Source organism: Ranitomeya imitator, chromosome 3 (assembly GCF_032444005.1).
Source record: "Ranitomeya imitator isolate aRanImi1 chromosome 3, aRanImi1.pri, whole genome shotgun sequence".
Classification (NCBI taxonomy): domain Eukaryota; kingdom Metazoa; phylum Chordata; class Amphibia; order Anura; family Dendrobatidae; genus Ranitomeya; species Ranitomeya imitator.
This window is the reverse complement of record NC_091284.1, coordinates 153,844,208-153,868,795: the sequence shown is the minus strand read 5'-3', so window position 1 is coordinate 153,868,795 and position 24,588 is coordinate 153,844,208. Positions and strand designations below refer to the sequence as shown.

The window sequence follows — 24,588 nt, the reverse complement described above, 5'->3', positions numbered from 1 at the left end:
TCAGAGGTGGTCGGTCTCATAGGTAACAAGCAGAAAAACGCACAAAGTTGGAGGAGTACCTCATAATGATAGAAAGTAATTAATTACACATAGTCAATGCGAGGCATCCGCAACCAAGTAATGGGACAATCAGGACCCACCAGACTTCACTATAAGCAACCACATAGAAAAAATGGTGGAAACGTCCACAAAGTACACAAAATAGAAAAAACTTTATTGTTAAAATCTACATACACAGGATAAAGACAGGGGCAAGAACAGACAAAGCGGCACAGCACATTACAACATCAAAGATGTTGCAAGTGCGCAGCATAATCAATATAATAAAATAGCAGCATGTTAGCGTGACCTTACCTAATAACGTACAGACCAGACACGTGTGGGCTCCCACCCTCCCCAATGCGCGTTTCGGAAGTAATTCACTTCCTTCCTCATGCCCCCTGAGGAAGGAAGTGTATTATTTCCGAAACTCGCGTCGGGGAGGGTGCCGCTTTGTCCGGTCTTGCCCCTGTTTTTATCCTGTGTATGTAGATTTTAACAATAAAGTTTTTTCTATTTTGTGTACTTTGTGGACGTTTCCACCATTTTTTCTATGTGGTCTCATAGGTAAGCAGTGCAGCTTTTACAAGCTCTTGTTTTTAGAGTTTGTAAGCCTCCATTCTGAAGCCGGCCAGATCCAGCGATCTTCTACTAGTAGCATCGGAGAGTGCTGAGCTCGGGCCCCTTGTAGACCGATGTTGCTGGTCCAACCTGTCAATCAGGAGCACACTTCCCCAACAACCAGGAAACTGGGAGAAAGAAGATGTGACAACCCCTTTAAGTTTTATAGAGGTGGAAACATCTGCCATTGACATTGGGGGGCTTTGTGATGCCAAGCCGCTGACTTTCCAGAGTTGAGGTGGACATTTGGTTTCTGATAGGACGTCCCCTTTCAGAATGCTGCCCCTTAGACGTTCAGTTGATCACTCCTGGTCCCCCTCCTCATACCCATTTGCTGGGGTTCACCACCTTGACCAGCCATGTAGCCCCTGGTGAAAGGAATTCTGACAGGAGACAGGGTGGCACGGTGGGTATTACCGCCTCTTTGTTTTATTAATCAGGGGTGCGATAATTAGACCGCCCGCTGTCTTCCATGAGACTGCCATAAATATTGTGCTGCCAATTGCAGTTTCCTTTGTGACTATGACCACTTTGCTTTAGCCATGCATTCAGTGTACGGTCCTGCTGTCAATGGTTTGTAAAAAAAAAACAAAGGATTACAGTGCAAAACGTCATTCTTAATTTCTCTTCCGTTTAGGACATGGACGCTGTGTGGCACCCCAGAATACCTGGCACCAGAAGTCATTCAGAGCAAAGGGCACGGGAGAGCGGTGGACTGGTGGGCACTGGGCATCCTAATATTTGAAATGTTGTCTGGGTAAGAGTGATTATTTCTAATATATTTGTAGCTTTTACCATACAGTAATAACCTTATAAATAACTGCTGTAGAGTACAATTCCTTTAATCCAGCCTCTGTGCAGATTTTTAGACCACTAGTGTTAGATCCACAGGGTGGATCAGTGGTTAGCACTGCAGCTTTGCAACACTGGGTTCAAATCCCATCAAGGGCAACATCTGCAAGGAGTTTGTATGTTCTCCTCGTGTTTGTGTGGGTTTCCTCCAGGTACTCCGGTTTCCTCCCACATTCCAAAGACATACTGATGCTGTGGAATTAATGGTGGTACATAAGCAAAGCATAATAGGAGAGAGGGAATGCTATAAATAATATAGTGCTGGATTCTGGGCTGCGATGTGCGGTGAAACACAGCCCGGTCAACTTCCAGAGTCTGAAAGTTGACATGGCATCATCGTGTGTCAGTGGCTGCTGCAACCAGGGGTCACATGATCATGACTGAGCGAGCAGCGATAGCGCCGCTCAGAGGCAAATATGTCAACATAAGGTATTTGCAAAAAGACTTATTTAACCCGTTGGCGACCACCGATACGCCTTTTAATGACCGTTAAGGGTACTTATTCCTAATAAGGGTGTAACGCCCCCCCCCAGCTGAGACCCCGGAGAACATGACGGGATGGTTTTTACTGACCCTAGTGTTGCGATCACCACAGCGACCACAAAAAAATTCAGATTTTCCATTTATTTCTCTCTCCGCTGATATGATCTAGCACATCAGAGGAGAGAGAAATGGGGTCCTCTGGCACCGTACTTTGGTGTTGGTGTCTTCTTTTGTGATGAAAATGGCGGGGGCATTCACAGTGCGTCCGCCGAGATCTGCCAGCCATCACCCGGAAACAATAGGAGATTTTAGGTAAAAAAAAAATAAAAAGCATTATTTTTCCATTAGGGTTAGGGTTAGAGTCGGGCTAGGGTTAGAGCTAGGGTTGGGGTTAGAGCTAGAGTTAGGGTTGGGTTGGGGTTAGCGCTAGGGTTAGGGTTGGGCTAGGGTTAGAGCTAGGGTTGGGGTTAGAGCTAGGGTTAGGGTTGGGCTAGGGTTAGAGCTAGGGTTGGGGTTAAAGCTAGGGTTAGGATAGGGTTGTGTTGGGGTTAGGGTTGGGGCTGTGTTGCTGTTAGGGTTGGGATTAGGGCTGTGTTAAGGTTGGAGTTAGAATTGGGGGGATTCCCCTGTTTAGGTACATCAGGGGGCTCCAAACGCAACATGGCACCCGCCATTGATTCCAGCCAATTTTGCGTTCAAAAAGTGAAATGGTGCTCCCTCCCTTTTAAGTCCTGCCATGCGCCCAAACAGTGGTTTTCCCCCACATACAGGGTATCCACATACTCAGAAGAAATTGCATAATAAATTTTGTGGACCATTTTCTCCTGATACCCTTGTGAAAATAAAAAAGTTTGGTTCCAAAGTAATTTTTTTGTGAAAAAAGTAAAATGTTCATTTTGTCCTTCCACATTGCTTTAGCTCTCGTGAAGCACCTGAAGGGTTAATAAACTTCTTGAATGTGCTTTTGTGCACCGTGAGGGGTGCACTTTTTAGAATGGTGTCACTTTTGGGTATTTTATGTCATATTAACCCCCCAAACTCACTTGAAATGTGAGGTGGTCTCTAAAAAAAAAATGGTTTTGTAAATTTTTGTTGGAAAATTGAGAAATCGCTGGTCAACTTTTAACCCTCATAACGTCCTAACAAAAAAAAAATGTTTTCAAAATTGTGCTGATGTAAAGTAGACGTGTGGGAAATGTTATTTATTAACTATTTTGTGTGACATAACACTCTGATTTAAGGATACAAAAATTTATCGGGAATCTGTAACCCCATTTTAGGCCTATAAGCTGTGGCCACCGCCATCAGGGGCTTATCTTCAGCATTGTATAATGCTGTAGACAAGCCCTCGATGTAACCTGAAAGATAAGAAAAACAAATTTAGTTTATACTCACCCAGGGGCGGTCCCGCTGTGGTCCGATCCGATGGGCATCGCAGTCCGGGTTCGGCGCCCCCCATCTTCATACGATGGCGTCCTCTTCTTTGCTTTACAATTCTGACCACTGTCACTTTATGAGGTTATAACTCTGGAAAGCTTCAACGGATCCGACTGATTCTAAGTCTGTTTTTCGCTACATATTGTACTTTAGTGGTAAAATGTCTTTGATATGACTTGCGTTTATTTAAGAAAAACTGGAAATTTGGCAAAAAGTTTGAAAAATTTTGCAATTCTTAAACTTTAAAGGGAATCTGTCACCCCATTTTAGGCCTATAAGCTGCGGCCATCGCCATCAGGGGCTTATCTACAGCATTCTGTAATGCTGCAGATAAGCCCCTGATGTATCCTGAAAGAGAAGAAAAACAAGTTAGCAGTGCGCAGGCGCCAGGAAAGGTCAGAGGCCCTGCGCACTGCATTACTTTGCTCTGCCCTCAACAGGGCAGATAAAATACGCCTGCGCAGGAAGCAAAGAAGAGTACGTCATTGCATGAAGATGGGAGGCGCCGAACCCGGACTGCGACACCCATCGGACCGCAGCGGGGACCGCCCCTGGGTGAGTATAATCTAACCTCTTTTTCTTCTCTTTCAGGTTACATCGGGGGCTTATCTGCAGCATTACAGAATGCTGTAGATAAGCCCCTGATGGCGGTGGCCGCAGCTTATAGGCCTAAAATGGGGTGACAGATTCCCTTTAGGCTGTGTGCACACGATGCAGATTTGGTGCAGAATTTTCTGCATAAAATCTGCACTTAATCTGCATCTCCTGGCAGAATCCGCAGGTGCATTTTTTATGGGTTTTTTGGTGCGTTTTTGATGCGTTTTTTGTGCACAAATCTGCACAAAAAACGCACAAAAAACGCATAAAAAACGCACCTGCGGATTTCTATTATGGAGGGGTGCAGAAACGCTGCAGAACTGCACAAAAGAAGTGACGTGCACTTCTTTGAAATCTGCAGCTTTTCTGCGCAGATTTTTCTGCACCATGTGCACAGCTTTTTTTTTTTACATTGTACTGTGATCACAGTGCAGTTCTGCAGCGTTTCTGCTGCAGAAAAATCTGCTGCAGTTCTGCACTAAATCTGCATCGTGTGCACATACCCTTAAAGTTTAAGAATTGCAAAATGTTCAAAATTTTTGCCAAATTTCCAGTTTTTCTTAAATAAACGCAAGTCATATCAGAGACATTTTACCACTAAAGTACAATATGTCGTGAAAAAAAGACTTAGAATCAGTCAGATCCGTTGAAGCGTTCCAGAGTTATAACCTCATAAAGTGACAGTGGTCAGAATTGTAAAAATTGGCTTGATCATTAAGTACCAAATTGGCTCTGTCACCAAGGAGTTAAAAGGTTGAAATCTATGTGCACAATACACATTGTAGTGGGCCAACTCATAAAATTTGGCAGTGAGCCGGGCTGGCAGGTAGCTTTGACCTTTTAGGTAAAATATTGTATCATTAGATGCACATTGCTTTCCGATCACACTAATGTGTTACAGCCGGTAGCTTCCTCTGGTCACTGCCTCCTTACATGTATATGGAGCACAGCCACAATCAGTGGTTGGATTCAGAGGATACATGGTTGCTTATAATGCTTGTTATACACTGGAAAACAGCAATTTAAAGAACAGATGTCTTGATTTTGAGAAAAGGCAAAATGTAGAAATTGCACTCATACATATTCCCTAGTCTGACGTCAGCTTGTGTTTCAGTGTAGCAGGGGCTCTCCTCCTCGCTGGCGTACATTTGCTTTTACATTTTTAGTTTTTCCTTCCTAGCAAAGAGAAGCAGAGATTTGTGTGTGCTGGATGTGTGGACTTCTTTCAGCCACAGTTATTATAATTATACAGTTATTATATTATAGTTACCGTATATACTCGAGTATAAGCTGACCCGAGTATAAGCCGGCCCCTCTAATTTTGCCACAAAAAACTGGGAAAACTTATTGACTCGAGTATAAGCCTAGGGTAGGAAATGCAGCAGCTACCGGTGAATTTCAAAAATAGAAATAGATGCTCCATACCGTTCATTATTGCTCCATAAGATGCTCCATATAAAGCTGTGCCACATATAATGCTCTGCACCGTTCATTATGGCCCCATAGATGCTCCATAGAAAGCTGTGCCATATATAATGCTCTGCACCGTTCATTATGGCCCCATAGATTCTCCATAGAAAGCTGTGCCCCATATAGAATGCTCTGCACCGTTCATTATGGCCCCATAGATGCTCCATAGAAAGCTGTGCCCCATATATAATGCTCTGCACCGTTCATTATGGCCCCATAGATGCTCCATAGAAAGCTGTGCCCCATATATATTGCTCTGCACCGTTGATTATGGCCCCATAGATGCTCCTTATAAAGCTGTGCCATATGGAATGCTCTGCACCGTTGATTATGGCGCCATAGAAAGCTGTGCCCCATATATGGGGCAGCACGGTGGCGCAGTGGTTAGCACAGCAGCGCTGGGGTCCTGGGTTCTAATCCCACCCAGGACAACATCTGCAAAGAGTTTGTATGTTCTCTCCGTGTTTGCGTGGGTTTCCTCCGGGCACTCCGGTTTCCTCCCACATTCCAAAGACATACTGATAGGGATTCTAGATTGTGAGCCCCATCGGGGACAGCGATGATGATGTGTGCAAAACTGTAAAGCGCTTCGGAATATGTTAGCGCTATATAAAAATAAAGATTATTATTATATATTTTGCTCTGCACCGTTGATTATGCTGTGCCATATATAATGCTGCTGCTGCAATAAAAAAAAAAAAATCACATACTCACCTCTCTTCGCTCAGGACGCCGGCGCTTTCAATAATTACCTGCTCCTCGTGCGGCTCCGTCTCCAGCACTGACGCTCAGCAGAGGGCGCGCACTGACTACGTCACCGCGCCCTCTAACCTGAGCGTCACAGCCAGAGGACGCTGGAGACGGAGCCGCACCGGAGCAAGGAGCAGGTAAATATCGCGCAGCGCTCCCCTCCTCGTATACTTACCTGCTCCTGGTGCGGTCCCTGCAGTCCCTGGCTTCCCCGGCGCTGCATCTTCTTCCTGTATTGAGCGGTCACAGTTACCGCTCATTTACAGCAATGAATATGCGGCTCCACCTCTATGGGAGGTGGAGTCGCATATTCATTGCTGTAATGATCGGTGCCATGTGACCACTCAGTACAGGAAGAATATGCAGCGCCAGGGACTGCAGGGACCGCACCAGGAATAGGTAAGTATAATAACACAGCCCCCGCTCCCCCTCCCCTGCCGACCTCCCGGTATATGACTCGAGTATAAGCCAAAAAAATGGGCTGAAAGTCTCGGCTTATACTCGAGTATATACGGTATATTAATGAGCAGGGTCTTTAAGAATGTTTCAGAGTTTTGCTGACCACTTTGGCACTGAGGAGCTTCAGCTGTCTGCTTCTGCTGAGCATAGGAAGTAAAGATCTTGGCGATACACATCCATATTGGCACTGCGCCATTTACAGCATGGCTTTGTCACTTCTAACACAAAATCGTCTTTTTAGAAGGTTGCGTCGTAAGTTGGACTATAAGCCACAATTCTCAATAATGGAGCGTTCTCACTTTTTCCGCCAGTTGCCAAATTTGTTGAAATATTACACGTGTTTAGAAAAATGTGGCACAAATTAGCTTAATTAGCATTATTATTTTATTTTATTTTTTTAATCCATCCCTTTCATGGCATATTTTTAACGCAAAAATTGTAAGACTACAAAATTGCAGTTCAGAAATGGGGCTAAAACCTCTATTCCAGATGGAAAATCCATTGTAAAGAGCTTTTTCACAAACTGCTGCACATGGCACAAAACCATGAAAAAATTGTGCTATAGTAAACATGGTACAAAATAAAATGCAAAACACAGGCCAGAAACTAGTCCAAAATGAATTATAACTTTGCCCCTTATATGTACAGATGTAGCCAAGTTTAACTAGAAAGCTTGTCACAGAAGGTTATCTCACATAAGAGGATTAAGATAATTTAACGTTGCACAAGTCATTGACCTGTAAGGTTCCTGAGCGAGGTAGTCGTGGGCGAGATGCTGCTTCTGTACCCTCTGCCACCCTCCAGGAAAAGTGTCCCCGTGCCGGTGTGCTGCTGTCTGGGAGGTGCGTTACACTTACTTGTGGCCAATAGGGCTCCACTGGTTCCAAGCTTTCATCTTCCAGAACCTTTGCAGCACACAATCCAGGGACACTGAATACGTTAAAACAGTGAAACATTTACTTGACAGTTTATGGTCACTACAATGAAGCATGTAGGATGGGCCAAAACAGGTTACAATCTTTCCCACAGGTACCAGACATAAGTTTAGCCCTAGTTCTCGGTATGGATAGAGCATCCCTCTTGCTAACTCCTCTAGCACTAGGAATTCTTCACCACCGCGAGCAGTGTACCCAAATTCCATTACTCCCGCCTCTGAATGTCCATCTTTCCTCGCAGCTTTGCAGGCTTAATATGCCCAGATGCCCCGACATCCATCTCGTGGTCGCCATGCTGACAGACGGATTCACACAGATGGGTTCTATTGTAATCCATTGCCTTAAGTGACATGATGATTATGCTTGTGAGGAGTCCAGAAAACAAAGTTTCTGTTATTGAGGATATCAGATCCTCATGGTCACACCAGCGCCTACAATTCCAGCAGGAAAAGGCACAACAGGTGCAGCAAAAGGCAAGCAAAAACTGAGGATAAAATAAACTTAGCCGATTCGGCTTTCACAGGCCTTCCCGACATCAAAAATATTATAATAGTCTTTCTGATTTCTTCCAACTGCAACAAAGAAACACGAACTTTAAAAACTAAACAAACAGTCTTCAACTCCCCCAACAGGAATTATTCAGATGCCTCATCCGATTTTTAGGCAGACAGGGCGAGGATGGCTTTTTGCTAAACTGTAGCTCCAATGCAGGGGCGCATTTGCCCAACCACCTCCCCCTTCAAGATTTCTTCAGTGCTTCCTGTCTCTCCTTCATGAAGGCGAACCAAGCGATGGGGTAGGGTGGTCTCTTCCACTTCCAGAGCTGGTCTGAAAATTTGACTGGTCCAGGATTTTATAATCCGGAGACAGCGCTGTTACAGCCTACTTGGATGGGCTAATAGCGAAGTACCTGGAAGTTTTGGACCACTTGACCTGCTGTGGCCCTGTTTCCCTCAGATGGCCCTGGTTTCATGCACCCTGAACCTTCATTTTGCAGTTCCATCAAGTTCAGTGACTTTCCCTGGATGGGCAATTTAACTGGCGCACAGTCCTCCTGAGGTTCTGACGAATTACCTCCGACTTTGTCAGGAACGACTCTTCGGGGGTCACCTCTTCTCTTTCTCAACAGAAGTCACTGGCTCTTGGGACCTGCACAAACCCCTCTGGGGCCTTTTTCACCTACTTCTGCCTCCCTTTGGGACCTCTGTCACTAGACTTCTCAGTCCCACTCCCTCACATCTATATACTTGTAAGGGCTCACCAGGGCAGCCACATACAAGCCCTTCATGAGTTTGGGGAGTTTGTGAGATTGTGAAATGCCATATCCCTCGGGTACAGACTGTAGAGCTAGTAGGGCATATTTTTCCTTTTTACCACACCGCAGCTCACATATACCTTGTGCCCAGTCTACTCCTCTTCCTGAAACCGGAACCCCCTCTTCCTGGAACCGGAACCCCCTCTTAATGTAAAATTCCACCAGTCGACCTCTGGTCTGGACATCTTCCACAGCCTCCCGTGAGGCATTATTAGACACCTGCAGCCATCCCCTCAGGTAGAGATCGGTCCACATCTTATGGGCCAGTAAGTCATCCATCTCTGATGGATGTTCGGTCAGACACCTCGGTTGGTAGTTAGGGGGAGCTGTCTATCAGTAAGTTGCTGAGCAAGTCTCACTCTATTGCCCTTCAGTTATACTAGGGACCTTCCTGTCTCCCGGTCTTACCCCTGACAAGTTGCCATTGGAACGAACCTGTTCTTCCTCCTTTTCAGGAACTCCATGGGTAGGGATCGGAGCAGGGACCAGCCACGCAAGGTCCTGTTCGCCCTCTTGAGGAGATGTTGTTCCCGCTCTTTAGGCCTTGGTTTTCACTCCCTCGGGCTGAGGAATTCTCTTCCTCCAGCATGCGGCTCCAGCACAGCACCTTTAGTTCGTGGACCAAGAGGCCTACCTTTGGCTGCAGGGTGATTTAACCACTGGATCATCATCTGCTGTGGGAATGACTGTCCTCGTGCAGCTCCCATTGTTCGGTGACTTCCTGCTGCGGCTCTGGGGGTGACAATTTCTGGCATTTTCTCCTGATTTGTCTCCCTTTCACTTATTTTCATAGGGCAGCCAGGAGATTTGCTTAGGTCTTGACCGCTTTGTGCCATCACTGCTCAGGGCTCACCTCTTAGCTCTTCACTCCTTGTGCACTAAGAAGAAAATGCTTCCGGTCAGTCCCTGATGACACGCTTCCTGTGCCTCTGTCTCCGCCTCTTCCTGGGCCAAACTTCTGATGTGATCACCGTGTCATATTTAACTCCCGGCGACTCAATCTTTGACCACACCTCTCGCCTTTGCCATCTTCCACCCGATGGCCCGCACCTCACTATGTGCCACAACCTCTACCGGAATGTACCTCCCATCCTGGGCGGGATCGTGGTTGCAGGGCACATCCTTCTTCAAGCCGACATTCCTGGGGGCTGAACACATTTTTGCACAATCTCGAGCGCCGTCCATTTTGGAATCCATGCTCCTGGTCGCCATCTTGGGACGCATGCTTCTGGCGCTCTTCCATCTGCGCAATGAGTAAGGGGTCCCACTTCTACCTCCAAAGCAGATGGAATTGTACATTATGATGAGCTATTGGACTGCAAAGTGCCATATACTGTTTTTGTACAGGGCCCCTCTTGTTGTGCAGATCTCTTGTGTGAGATTTATATATTTTGCATCTTGTTTATTGCTTTATTGTGGTCTTCACATTCATAGGACTTTTTCTTAATTGGATTGTCCAAACACACTGTGAGGATTTACAAGTTTGCAGTCACATAATTTTTGTTGACTTTTGTGAGAATCCTAAATAACCCCCTTTCAGACATCGGGTGTAATAGTACGCCGATGTCTGACTCCCTCCCTTTGATGTGGGCTCCGGGCCTGAGCCCACGTCTTTCCAGCACATATCAGCTGTTTGGAACAGCCCGGTGGTCGGCGCTCATAGCAAGTGAGCAATTATGCTACATACAGGCGATCCGATCATCGCCTGTATGTAGCAGGGTCGATTGGATTATGGCAGCTTCTAGTCTCCCGTAGGAGACTATTGAAGCATGCCAAAAGTAAAAAAAAAATGTTTTTAAAAAGCTTAAAAACATTTAAAAATATATATATTCAAAATAATAAAAAAAATTCAAGCATACACATATTTGGTATCGCCGAGTTCAGAATCGTCCGATCTATCAATATTAAGCAATAATTAACCTGATTGCTAAACCGTGCACTGAGAAAAAACACAGAACGCCAGAACTATGTTTTTTTGGTCGCCGCAACATTGCATTAAATTGCAATAACGGGCGATCAAAAGATCATATCTGCACCAAAATGGGATAATTAAAAACATCAGATCGGCACGCAAAAAATAAGCCCTCACCAACGCAAGATCACAAAAAATGGAGACACTACGGGTATCGGATAATGCCACAATTATTTTTTTTTAACAAACTTTGGAATTTTTTTCACCACTTAAATAAAAAAGAACCTACACATGTTTGGTGTCTATGAACTTGTAAGGACCTGTAGAATCATAATGGCAGGTCAGTTTTAGCATTTAGTGAACATGGTAAAAAACAACTGTGGGATTGCACTTTTTTTTTTGCAATTTCACCGCACTTGGAATTTTGTTCCTGTTTTCCAGTACATGATATGTTAAAACCAGTGGTGTATTTGAAAAGTCAAACTCGTCCCACAAAAAGACAATCCCTCACACGGCCATTTTGACCAAAAAGTAAAAAAGTTATGGCTCTGGGAAGAAGAGGAGCAAAAGAAATCAAAATGCTAAATCAAAAATGCCTCTGGTCGTTAAGGGGTTAAGGGTCCATATGTTTCTGTTGTAGGTTATTGTGGGTCAGACTCTCAGCACCACCACCGATCAGATGACCAAAAGGGTTTTCCATTCTTTGTTTCCATGTCATTTTTCATTATCAATGTTTTGCGTTATGATTTTTACAAAATTGTTTCATTGTGTTTTCACAGATTCCCCCCATTTTTTGACGACAATCCCTTTGGAATATATCAGAAAATTCTGGCTGGCAAAATTGATTTCCCAAGACATTTAGATTTATATGTGAAGTAAGTTTTGTTAGCGGACCAATGTGTTAAGTTTACTAATACAATGGATGCGGATGGATTTTTTTTTGTGCAGGAAACAAATGTAACATATTTTTATCTCCCTCCAGAGAAAGTTTGCAATTAAAATATAGTTACCATATTTTTCCTAAAATCTATAACAAGGATTAGGATCTAATTGTTTGCCCATTGCATAGTGTTGTGGTACAGTCAGGCTGCCCCTCTCCATAGATTAACCACCGATCCTGCTGAAGTTGAAAAGTTTGACTACCATTTACCTAATGTGTGTGACCAGCTTAAAATGATAACTATTTGTTCTAATCATCCCACTGTTTCACACTACTGTCTTCATATATTTTTCTGATCTTTGCAGACTTGACTAGATCTGACGATTAGCACCACATATCTTTGGCCAGTTTTAAGCTTGGGCTGGTCATACACATAAACAAAGGATTGGGGATGTTTAAAACCAATATGTCATATCTTCTTTTCCTGGAATTTGTGGGACAGTTAGGGTACCGTCACACAGTGCAATTTTCATCGCTACAACGGTACGATCCGTGACGCTCCAGCATCGTAACAATATCGCTCCAGCGTCGTAGACTGCTGTCACACTTTGCAATCTACGACGCTGGAGCGATAATTTCATGACGTATGTGCGATGTAGAAGCCGTTGGTTACTATGCGCACATCGTATACGATATATGTTACACCATACGATCATGCCGCCACAGCGGGACACTAGACGACGAAAGAAAGTTTCAAACGATCTGCTACGACGTACGATTCTCAGCGGGGTCCCTGATCGCAGGAGCGTGTCAGACACTGCGATATCGTAACTATATCGCTCGAACGTCACGAATCGTGCCGTCGTAGCGATCAAAATTGCACTGTGTGACGGTACCCTTAGGAAGCCCTGTTACATATAAAATTGTCACCCAAGGGAATTGTTTTGGACTACTTCCAGTATACTTTCCCTTAGAGTAGCTAAACTTTAAAAAAAGAAAAAAAAAAAAATTTTGACATAAGGGAACCTGTCAGGAGGATTGTGCACAGTAACATACAGACAGTGTCAGGTCGGTGTCGTTATACTGATTAAAATGATACCTGGGTTGATGAAATCCGTCTTGTGGTTGTTGTTTAATCTTTATTTTTAGTTTTGAGTTAATGATAAGCTTGTGCCCCAGGGCGGCCTGTGGGGGTCTTTATGTGCTTCTCTGATTAGATATTCATAATGCAGACTGCTGATAGGTCACTGATCCCTTCCTGACCTGCCCCCTAGTTTAAATAATGAATATCGGTACATACTGATTAAAAAAAAAACCTTTCTGCAGGCAGGTGATGGCCGTGTCACCTGCACTGCTGCATAATCGCCTGTTTAATGTCCTAGTAATAACGCTTGCAAAACCAAACTGACACACCAACCCTCTGCTGCAGGGTTTTTTACAAGGAACCTGTGGCCGTAGGCCACATGGAAAACCCAGCCAGGGACGAAACTGACCACCCCACTACCTTCCTGTAGTCCGTTTCAAAAGTTAAAGCCAATGGCAGGTTTTCCTAAATCTGCCCTGGACAAATGGCTTGTCCAAGACCTTTACTCACTTTTATTCTACATTGCAATCACAGCTATGCCTGTGACTGCAATGCACTCCCACGGCCTCAATATGCTTGTGCGCATCCTGGGGGACACATAGCGACCCTCGCATATGACCCCGGTCACTGCCTCGCAATACACTCGGAAAATCATCTGATCATAATTGCTTGTTCATTTCAAAATTTGGCATGGGTCTTGGTCAAAACTTCAGATGTTGCCACAAGGATTTTTTTTTAAAGTTTAGTCACCTTTTGAAGGTTGACTTCTGGTTTTCCCATCGTTGCCTACTTTCCTAATTCTAGCATAAATGCATTTAATTACAAGCCGCATCAATATAGCTTTAAGCAAGTTATGACAGAATGAGTTTAAGATCCGGATTCTCCCTTTGGTTGGCTTACCGCATATGCTAGCAATATATTCGCTTGGCTCCATGTTCCCACTGCCACACTTACCTTACAGTGTCCGGTTTTGGAGCACATGGACATTACTGATATATTTGTGTGCGGTCGTTGCTCATCCCGTATACTGTATGTAGCTGCTTTCCAGGAAAGAACAATCTATGAATCTTGCCGAAGAGGTTAGTAGGCTCTATAGAGATGTATAGAGTATATGGGCCCATTGTCTGGAGTCTCTTGATGTTTCCGTGCCTCGCCTTGGATGTTCTGCTCATGGCTCTTTGGTATTTTGCCCTATTCTTGTCTATGACCTGAATATGAATTGCCATTTTTTTGTACTTTACGTTCACATAAACATTACATTATTAGATGACATGGAGCATTTCTATGCTATTGCCAGAAGAGTTACTGAACCAGAAAAAAAAGGTTCAGCACATTACTGTAGATCAAGACCTGAAAGAGTGGAAATCAATACCAGCATTTACGCTGAATATCTGGTTTGGATTTTGTTTTTCCATCTAATGATTTAAGTGATGTCTCATCAGAGGCTTTTAGGAATTAATGAGAAACATGATAGCGCCGGGCATTGAATGACATCATGTGTTCCCCGGTCCGTGCTGCCCCTCAGTGAGTCCATGGTTCAGCTGCTCATCATCGTGGGTCAGTGGGTGCTTTGGGTGCAGATGAATGTCCTCTCCTGCTATTAGCATTTGTCTCCGCTGATTGGCATTTATTTGCGACATACATATCATTATACAGGCATTTTCCTAGAGGGGCTAAGCAATCATGGAAGTATGCCCGCTGAGAACACTTATCCCTACATCTGTGCAGGGAGGCTTCCTGGCCCATGGGAACCTGAAGGATTCGAGTATTGTATTCCCTAAGGACCTACAAACACTAAAAGTGCTAGTGTAGCCAAGATGATGTGGAGCTTGTACTTATTAATCCCTGTAAACTTGTGCTAATGATGATTTACACTGGTGAAGGGGTCATTGAGGGTAGAAAAATACCGGCATTGGATTGGGTGGGTATTACTACCCTTATTTATTTTACAGTCTAAACCCTTTTAAAAGTTATTTATCCCCTGGATCTGTCGGTAAGTATCAAACTTGGCTCTATTTGCCCTCTACCCTATACAGACAGAGAATAATGGAAACACGTCCAATTCTCATATATAGCTTATGGTATTTTCCCAACCTCCGGGAAAGTATAAAAAGGGGCTTACATTGCATGGACATGGCTGCACACACACATGCCCTTTATAAGGAATTCTTCACAAAAGTCCCATTTAACAATTGGAGCCTTATAATCCGTGCTAGTCCCAATAAAGCACATAGATTTAGGAGATCTGGGTGTGCCCACTCTTCTTTACCTCCGGGCTAACATCAGTGCACCTGGAGACTCCCTATTTAATAGAAGTAGTCCCACTAGTAAAAATTACTTACACTTATCTCAGCGCCATTCCAGTGTTGATAGCACAGGGTCTCCTGGGGCTCTCGTGTCATTATGTTATGTAAATCTTACCGCCATTGAGCTGCTGCTCTGATTTCCCTCCGACAAGCAGAAGGAGTATTGGCGCAATAGCCCAGAAGTGGCTGCTGATTGGTCATAGGGCTCATACATAGCATAATATTGGCACGTGATTCACGAAAGATCAAGCGCCGCAATAGCTGAAACTGCACCAGTGTAGGTGATGTTACTATTACTTTTATCATACATCAGGGTTTACTTCGTATACAAAGGGCGTAGTGGATGGTAAGTCTAGTTAGTCAGAAATGTTTTAGATTTTGCCTGTGGATATGCTTGGGTAAATCTGTGGACTATAATAGGTAAATCTGCAACAGATTACAGTAGGTAAATCCTCAGTAGTCCTTAGTAGGTAAATCCACAGCAGATTACAGTAGGTAAATCCCCAGTGGACCTTAGTAGGTACAGTGCCTACAAGTAGTATTCAACCCCCTGCAGATTTAGCAGGTTTAATAAGATGCAAATAAGTTAGAGCCTTCAAACAAGAGCAGGATTTATTAACAGATGCATAAATCTTACAAACCAAAAAGTTTTGTTGCTCAGTTAAATTTTTATAAATTTTAAACATAAAAGTGTGGGTCAATTATTATTCAACCCCTACGGTTAATATTTTGTGGAATAACCTTTGTTTGCAATTACATCTAATAATCGTCTTTTATAAGACCTGATCAGGCCGGCACAGGTCTCTGGAGTTATCTTGGCCCACTCCTCCATGCAGATCTTCTCCAAGTTATCTAGGTTCTTTGGGTGTCTCATGTGGACTTTAATCTTGAGCTCCTTCCATAAGTTTTCAATTGGGTTAAGGTCAGGAGACTGACTAGGCCACTGCAACACCTTGATTTTTTGCCTCTTGAACCAGGCCTTGATTTTCTTGGCTGTGTGCTTTGGGTCGTTGTCTTGTTGGAAGATGAAATGACGACCCATCTTAAGATCCTTGATGGAGGAGCGGAGGTTCTTGGCCAAAATCTCCAGGTAGGCCGTGCTATCCATCTTCCCATGGATGCGGACCAGATGGCCAGGCCCCTTGGCTGAGAAACAGCCCCACAGCATGATGCTGCCACCACCATGCTTGACTGTGGGGTCGTATGCAGTGCCATCCAGTCTCCAAACGTCACGTGTGTGGTTGGCACCAAAGATCTCGATCTTGGTCTCATCAGACCAGAGAACCTTGAACCAGTCAGTCTCAGAGTCCTCCAAGTGATCATGAGCAAACTGTAGACGAGCCTTGACTTGACGCTTTGAAAGTAAAGGTACCTTACGGGCTCGTCTGGAACGGAGACCATTACGGTGGAGTACGTTACTTATGGTATTGGTATTGACTGAAACCAATGTCCCCACTGCCATGAGATCTTCCCGGAGCTCCTTCCTTGTTGTCCTTGGGTTAGCCTTGACTCTTCGGACAAGCCTGGCCTCAGCACGGGAGGAAACTTTCAAAGGCTGTCCAGGCCGTGGAAGGCTAACAGTAGTTCCATAAGCCTTCCACTTCCGGATGATGCTCCCAACAGTGGAGACAGGTAGGCCCAACTCCTTGGAAAGGGTTTTGTACCCCTTGCCAGCCTTGTGACCCTCCACGATCTTGTCTCTGATGGCCTTGGAATGCTCCTTTGTCTTTCCCATGTTGACCATGTATGAGTGCTGTTCACAAGTTTGGGGAGGGTCTTAAATAGTCAGAAAAGGCTGGAAAAAGAGATAACTAATCCAAACATGTGAAGCTCATTGTTCTTTGTGCCTGAACTACTTCTTAATACTTTAGGTGAACCAAACAGAATTCTGGTGGGTTGAGGGGTTGAATAATAAATGATCCTCTGAAAAGACTTTTCACAATTTAAAAAAAAAAAAAAAGAAATAACATTCTTTTTTGCTGCAGTGCATTTCATACTTCCAGGCTGATCTACAGTCCAAATGTCACAATGCCAAGTTATTTCCAAATGTGTAAACCTGCTAAATCTGCAGGGGGTTGAATACTACTTGTAGGCACTGTATATCCTCAGCAGATTACAGTAGGTAAATCCCCTGTGGACTATAGTAGGTAAATCCACATCAGATTACAGTAGGTAAATCCCCGGTGGATTATAGTAATAAACAAGTGAATTAGATTTTTTAAAATTTCATACACGTGCTCTGTGGAATATATCCACATAGAAATTGACCTGCGGTCCAGTGTAAAAGTGCAGGTATCCATTTTTGCTGCTCTTTAATGCAGGATACTCGGGGACAACAGGCACTAAACTGTATCAGCATGCACCAGAGACAAATGTACCTGAAAAACGAAGCAAGAAAAAATACAGGTTTTGTCTGCAAAAGAAAAAAAAATGCAACCTGTGAACATAGCCTTAAACCAGAGACAAGGCTGCTTCCATACTAGGACTCCTGGGGGCCGCAGCGCAGAGAACCATCCATAGGGTGAAGCACTGGCTGATGGACTACAGCATAGCAGCTGGTGGGATAGACATGAATGCTCATTGCAGTGTCGCCTTGGATTAAACTATACCACAGATGTTAACAGATTAAAATAGAGCACTTCTATAAATATTTGCCTGAAAATGCCCAGGATACCACTAAACACCTGTGCAGAACAGATTGTCCGTAGACTATTTCCTACACAGCCCCCAGGACACAATGAGCACAGACCGTCTCAGTATAAAAATGCACAATTCTGCCGGTGCCTAAAAATAATGGAAACGTCATCAAAATCTTATCCAAGAGGAATTCCTCCTCATTATTATCTGAAGTTTTGACTTAGGCTATGTGCACACGTCAGGATTTCTGGCAGAAATTTTCCTGACAAAAACCTGATATTTCTGCCAGAAATCCGCATGCGTTTTTTTTTGCGCCTTTTGATGCGTTTTTTTGCCCATTTTTGATGTGTTTTTTTCCAAATGCATAGAACAGCGGGAAAACGCGAAAAAAAACGCAAAATTAATGAACATGCTGCTTTTTTTACCGCGATGCGTTTTTTTCGCGGAAAAAAAACGCATCATATGCACAAAAATTGCAGAATGCATTCTAAATGACAGGATGCATATGTCTGCAGTTTCTAATGCAGTTTTATCACGTTTTTATCGCGAAAAGAACGTGAAAAAACCTGAACGTGTGCACAAACCCTTAACATTCTTAGAGCTAACAGAAATGATGGGGTGTAAGTGTCACCTATTTCCAATGCATTCACAGTCATCATAAAACTAAGTACACCCCCCTGAATTATATAGTTTTTACATATCGGGACATTAAACAAAAATAAACATGGTTGTCAGAAGAGCCCTCCTGCTTTTGGGAGGAAATGAACTTTATTCCTCCCAGCAGCCTCCAGCTTTCAGTCATGGACGCACGGCTGTCGTGGCTTCAGTCACCGCTCAGGACATAATGAGGGGCGGCTGCAACCACGCTCGGCACTGACTGACAGCCGGCTCTGTACTGATGTACTGCTGAGCCGGCTGTTAGTCTGTGCCAAGCGTGGTTACTGCCGTCCCTCACTATGTACTGAGCGGTGACTGAAGCCGAGCCAGCCGTGCGTCCATGACTGAAAGCCGGAGGCTGCTGGGTCACATAAACTGGAAGTCATGACAAAACCATCAATCCCAATAATAATGACGTGCTAACTGGGTAATGTTCCTTTATACCATCACAACTGTGTGTGTATCTGTCTCGCAATCAGTGTGTGCTGAGAGTATGACAAACGATTCCTGATAACTGACAGCCAAAAATCAAGCTGCACTAAGTGTAGTAAATACAGATAGAATGGAAATTCATGTTCGCCCCTCAATTGGGAGGAGGTGGAAGCCTCCGCAGAACAACTCTCTTAAAGGTGTCCGGTCTAGAATGACAAGTCTGCTGTCACTCTGGCTGCGCAGACTTGTAACTGCTCCTAGTGTACGCACTGTGTGCTACGAGGAGTCGCCGGTGTCTGCGCTGGGAGCAGCAGTCAAGGATGCTATGCGCTTTCTCCCACCCAAAACCTGTCTAGTGGGCACGGTGTCGCTCAATGTAGTTATATTGATTGAGCGTAGATACTCCCACTAGATTAGACGGGACGCGGCTTTGCTTAATACAAGTTTATTAAGTGAGGCCGCCCCCACTATGCGGGTTTTGGCTGAGAGTATGCAGATCCCATACTTGACCGCTGTTCCTGGAGCAGATATCGGTGAATTCTCGCAGCGCACAGTGCGCGCACTAGGAGGATTCACAAGTCTGCGGTCACACATAGGGACTGCAGACTTATCGATTTGTTCCGGACAACACCTTTAACTTTCACCCCATAACCTACAGGAGTAGTAATTCCAACACAACATCTGCGTTTCCTATAATGGGGCATCCTGCGAGATTAGCTGCTGCCCAGACATTGGAAATTACCAAGTAAATACATCAAAGGGAAATAATGGTGTAAAAGTTAATATTTTCAATAGAAACCTTACATAGCAATGTATCCACATGATCGTGACTAATGGGGATTTTTTTTCAGAGACCTGATAAAGAAACTGCTCGTTGTGGACCGCACTAGACGTCTAGGTAACATGAAGGTAAGTAAAGCGGATGTCTTCTCTATACGGTAGATCCAGGATGGTAAAGGAGTTCTCTCGTCATCTTACAGTGCTTATAAACAAGCCGTTTTGCACTTTACTTGTTGTTAAAAATCTTCTCCCTTCTACAAAACAGAGGGATTTTTAATTTCATTGTTTAATACTCACTGCCTAGGCTACCAGCCACCTCTGCAGTCTGTCAGCGGTGGCCGGTCTCCTAAGCAACAGCACCGCACTTATAAGCGCTGGTCTGAGGCTGGTTGGATCAATGGAACTAGTTAACTTCAGTGTCTCAGCACTTTTTCAAAGGCAAAGTTATCTCTCGGCACAGCATTGACGAGCGCACCGCTCAGGCCGGTGACCATGCAGCTGGTCCGAACTGCAGCAGTGTCCCAGCAAGCAGGAAGCCATGAGGCAGAGAGAAGAACCCAATGTACCATACCTACATCTGACCATAAGATGCACCTCAACTGTACACAATAAAGTAAACATATTAGAGTAATTAACATTTCACCAGGTCTAAAATTGTGAAGGGGTTAATGTCACTAACAGTGGGTGTCTATGGATGAGACCCTAAAACTGATCATTGGGCGAAATCATCCCAAACATGCTACTGTGGGCTAAGTACTGAGATGTTCAGGGCTCCAGTGCAGTGGTGGGCCTCCTAGTCTGTCTGCTGGGTGGGTGGATATTGTATTAGTGCAGCCCAGACTGATGGTCTACACACAGGCCGCACAAAGAGTGGGCACAGAAAGTGGCACGGTGTGCAGCTACAGTATGTGGCGATGAGGGGGAGCGTCTGCCTTGGTGGGTGAAGCGTATAATATCAATGAAGACAGTGAGATATTGAGCGAATGTCCCAGTGTTGTGAGGGGAACTCAACAAACCACCATGTGATTCTGAGGCGTCCAGTGATGGCGGCAACGTCTGCTTATGGGAACCCCTCTCACGTTGTAGATACAGTGACTGTCTGTCCCGGTAGTGTAGTGGGATGGTGTGTACCTCAGACACACCATAAGGGCGCAGGCAGACGGCCGTATAACACGGAAGATGGTCACCTCACACTGCTCTGACTGGCCGGCGGCTAACCTGACCCGAGTGTGACAGCTACATAGAAATACCAGCTGCCACGCTCAGGTAAGGAGGGCCGCCGGCCAGTCCGAGCATTGCAATGCGATCCTCATCCGTGCTGTACGGCCGTCTGCCTGTGCCCTTATGAGCCTCATACCAGTATAGTCAACTGGGATCAATTATATCCTCACTCTGCAGCTACAGCAAAGTTTGCCTGATAACAGACGGGACCTTATCATGTGATGAAGGCATTCAGGCGGAGGGCCAGGTCTGGGCCTAGCAATGGCAGAGGACATGGTGGAAATCTCCACTCCCTGTTACCAGCTTACCGGTGGACTGCCTGACATTGGGGAAAGCAGAGGCGGCTGTCACTGTGCAGGCAGCCGCTGGGATCATCCAGCAGAGCATTTTATAAGCTCTTTACCTGACCATTAAAGGGTTACTCCCAAAAAAACAAGTTACTTATCTGTAGGGTCTGACATCAGGGCTCTGGAACCCTATGAACAAGACCGTTCAGCCCCATCTTAAATGGAGTGAAGGTGTGCACGCCCTGCCTCTACTCCAGTCATTGTCTATGGGATTGGCCAGTACAGCTTCCTGCTTTCTCCAGCAGTCCAATAGACAATGAATGAAACAGAGGCTAAACATATACACCTCCATTCCATTCAGGAGAGGGCTGAAGAACCCCTTTCTTGGAGTTCCCAAGCCCAGATCTCTGGGTGTCCCAGTTGTCTGACTTTCATTGATCACCAGGTTATACATACTCCCGTAAATAAGGGATGACTTTATTTTTGGGGAAGAAACCTTTAAGGAAGCATTCAGAGCTGTCTAGTGCACCCCCTTGATTTTTTACTATAAGACGCAGGAACTTTTTATCATGATGAAAATGTATGTTTGTCTTTACAGAACGGAGCAGAAGATGTGAAACGTCACCGGTGGTTTAGATCTATAGACTGGGATGCTGTGCCACAACGGAAATTAAAGGTACAAAGATATAATCTGTACGGTCAGACGTGTTCACATTGGGTTTACACAGCACATTTGGCTTAAACTTGGGGACGACCCACCCAGCCTATGACAGTATTCTGTGCACGGCGTGGTGCAGTAGTTATGCTTGTTCTGTCTGCTCTTCTGTATGGGTTTGTTTGTTTCTTTTCTTACTGTGAAATCCACTGGGTGACATATAACACTCTGTACCTATATGGTGGTGTTTTGCATCCGTCCATTAGAGGTATACACGAGGAAATCCTCAGGCATACATCCTCCGGCCCAGAGCTCGGCTGTAACTCTATAGGCTTCAGGTTTATGACCTACACTCTTTAAACGTGCCGGTTTTTTGCTTCCCTTAAAGGGGTTGTCTGGTCCAGATTGATAAGTCTGCAGTCCCTCTGTGTGACTGCAGACTTGGGAATCACCCTAGCACGCACTGCGGGGAGTTACCAGTTTCTGAGCCAGGACCAGAGGGTGCGTATGAGTTATATATACAGTACAATCCGGCCAGGGTTGCCAGCTTATTCAATTTTAACTGGACCAAAAATCATGGATGGTGCAAATTTTTTACGGACATTTGTCACGCCTTTATATAAAACCAGGCCCCTTAAAACCACTGTCAGAGTTTGCATGAGAGAATCTGAACACTGGTACGAAAAAGACGGCAAAAGTAATTTCTCCATTATCTGCGTCTGCTGTAACTGGACTGAGTGCAGTCCAATGTTTCACATGCACGCATAGACTTGTATGGGTGAGTGCATTTCGATTCTCGGATGCAGTCACAGCATGCTGCCATTGTTTTCTCGTGACAAATCGGCATGAGAAAATAATCGCAAATCTGAGCTGCCCCATAGAATAATACTGAGTGCTATCCTACAACACATCGGACAGCACTCAGCTGTTATATGAGCCCCAATGGGTGTGTGCAGATTGGATGTTACATACCATGCTTAAGGCATCAAACAATTATACTTGCTGTGTAGTAGTGAATCAATGGTGGTAGCAGTGGTGCCGCCATTTCTCCACGGTGTCCCAGGACCCATTTCTCAACACAACAATGCAAGGACGCACGTTAAGGTACCGTTACACTAAACGACTTACCAACGATCACGAGCAGCGATACGACCTGGCCGTGATCGTTGGTAAGTCGTTGTGTGGTCGCTGGGGAGCTGTCACACAGACAGATCTCTCCAGCGACCAACGATCAGGGGAACGACTTCGGCATCATTGAAACTATCTTCAACGATGCCGAAGTCCCCGGGTAACCAGACGAACTTACCTCTGATCAGAACCGGTGTTTCTGACTCTGTCCCACAGATGACAGTTCTGGAGGCATCAGATTTTCGGGCCCCTCTTCCATTGAATAGGGTCTGGGTTAGTGTTGGAGTTCTGGTACCTGATCCAAACTGTGTTTCAAATGTTCAGACGAACCTGAAGATCTCCGTCTCCGCCCATCACAAGAAAAAATACACCTCTCTTCACGAAGGAGAGAATAATTCTGGGTCTCAGAATATTGAGATGCAAAAGCAAATTATTTTTTTGTTTTTTTTATTGCGCAAATGTGGTAAAACATAAAAAAGTGTAAATGTTGTATAGAAATACATACAGTGGGGAGAAACTGAAGAGTGGGTGCAGTTCTAATTTTGTCTTTCTGTTACCGGTCTTGCTCTCATCAGCCTCCCATAATGCCGAAAGTATCCCATGAAGGCGACACATCAAATTTTGAAGCTTATCCTGAGGACGATTGGAACAAAGCGCCCCCTGTACCTCCAAAGGATTTGGAAATGTTTCAAAACTTTTAAAAAGGTAAAATGTGTAAAATTCAGATATGATCTACCGGAAATACAATACTGTTACATTCCTCATACAGCCCTTTTTGACAAGTTGCACTTTAAAATAGGTGAGAAAAGTCACAAATTATTGCACTAATGTGTTACAATAGAAAGTGTCCCAATTTTAAGATATTTGTTTGTTGCGATTGGATGAGGAATCTGTTTGTCTGGCTGTATTCCTATACAAGAGGCTGGAACCGAAGATCTTCATCACAAACACATCCGATACATATCAGACAACCCTTTTTAAAGGGAATCCGTCAACAGGTTTTAGCTACCCCATCTAAGAGCAGCCTTTTGTAGGAACAGGGACCCTAATTCCAGCGATGTGTCACGTACAGAGCTGCTGGCTGTAGTTTTGATCACTGATTTATCTGCTGCCAATCTAGCAGTTCTCTGATTGCCGAGCGCTCTATAACCCCGCCCCACAACTGATTGGCAGCTTTATATGTGCACTGTGCATAGGCCAAAATCTGCCAATCAGTGGTGGGGCGGGGTTATACAGAGCTCATGAATATGGAGGACTATCTGGCAGCAGGTTTACTAGTCCTCTAGTGATAATCTGCTGATAAAACAGTGACTTTTATCAAAACTACAGCAAGCAGCCTAGTAAGTAGGGCCATCGCATGGCTGGAATCAGGGCTTGTCTTCACTTTATTCTGTTCTCAGATTAGGTGGCAAAAACTAACTGACAGAATATATTTAAGGGTATTTGCACAAGTCGTCTTTTGGGTGCTGACCGACCTGCCATAGTTTTCCTAGGTGGAGCCACTTCAGGAAAAATCCAGTGGTCCTTTTCCTCCAGCAGCTTCTCTGGTGTTTTTGCTGTTGTTGCTTTTTTTCAGTAACTAAATTATGAATAGTGAGCGGCTTCCCAGCAGAAAACGAATACGTTACTTGTTTTAACCATTTCATGGTTT

General features: G+C 44.6%; 1 protein-coding gene across 1 annotated transcript in view; it reads left to right on the top strand.

Moving 5' to 3' along the window:
* The window catches only part of PRKX (protein kinase cAMP-dependent X-linked catalytic subunit), a 160,726-nt gene that overhangs the window by 134,261 nt on the left and 1,877 nt on the right, over positions 1-24,588 (top strand). Inside the window, exons 4-8 of the mRNA XM_069761568.1 lie at positions 1,298-1,417; positions 11,650-11,745; positions 19,718-19,775; positions 21,753-21,830; positions 23,513-23,642. Of these exons, the coding sequence (XP_069617669.1) occupies positions 1,298-1,417; positions 11,650-11,745; positions 19,718-19,775; positions 21,753-21,830; positions 23,513-23,638 (478 nt within the window). The 3' untranslated portion in view covers positions 23,639-23,642. The remainder of the gene's footprint in view (positions 1-1,297; positions 1,418-11,649; positions 11,746-19,717; positions 19,776-21,752; positions 21,831-23,512; positions 23,643-24,588) is intronic.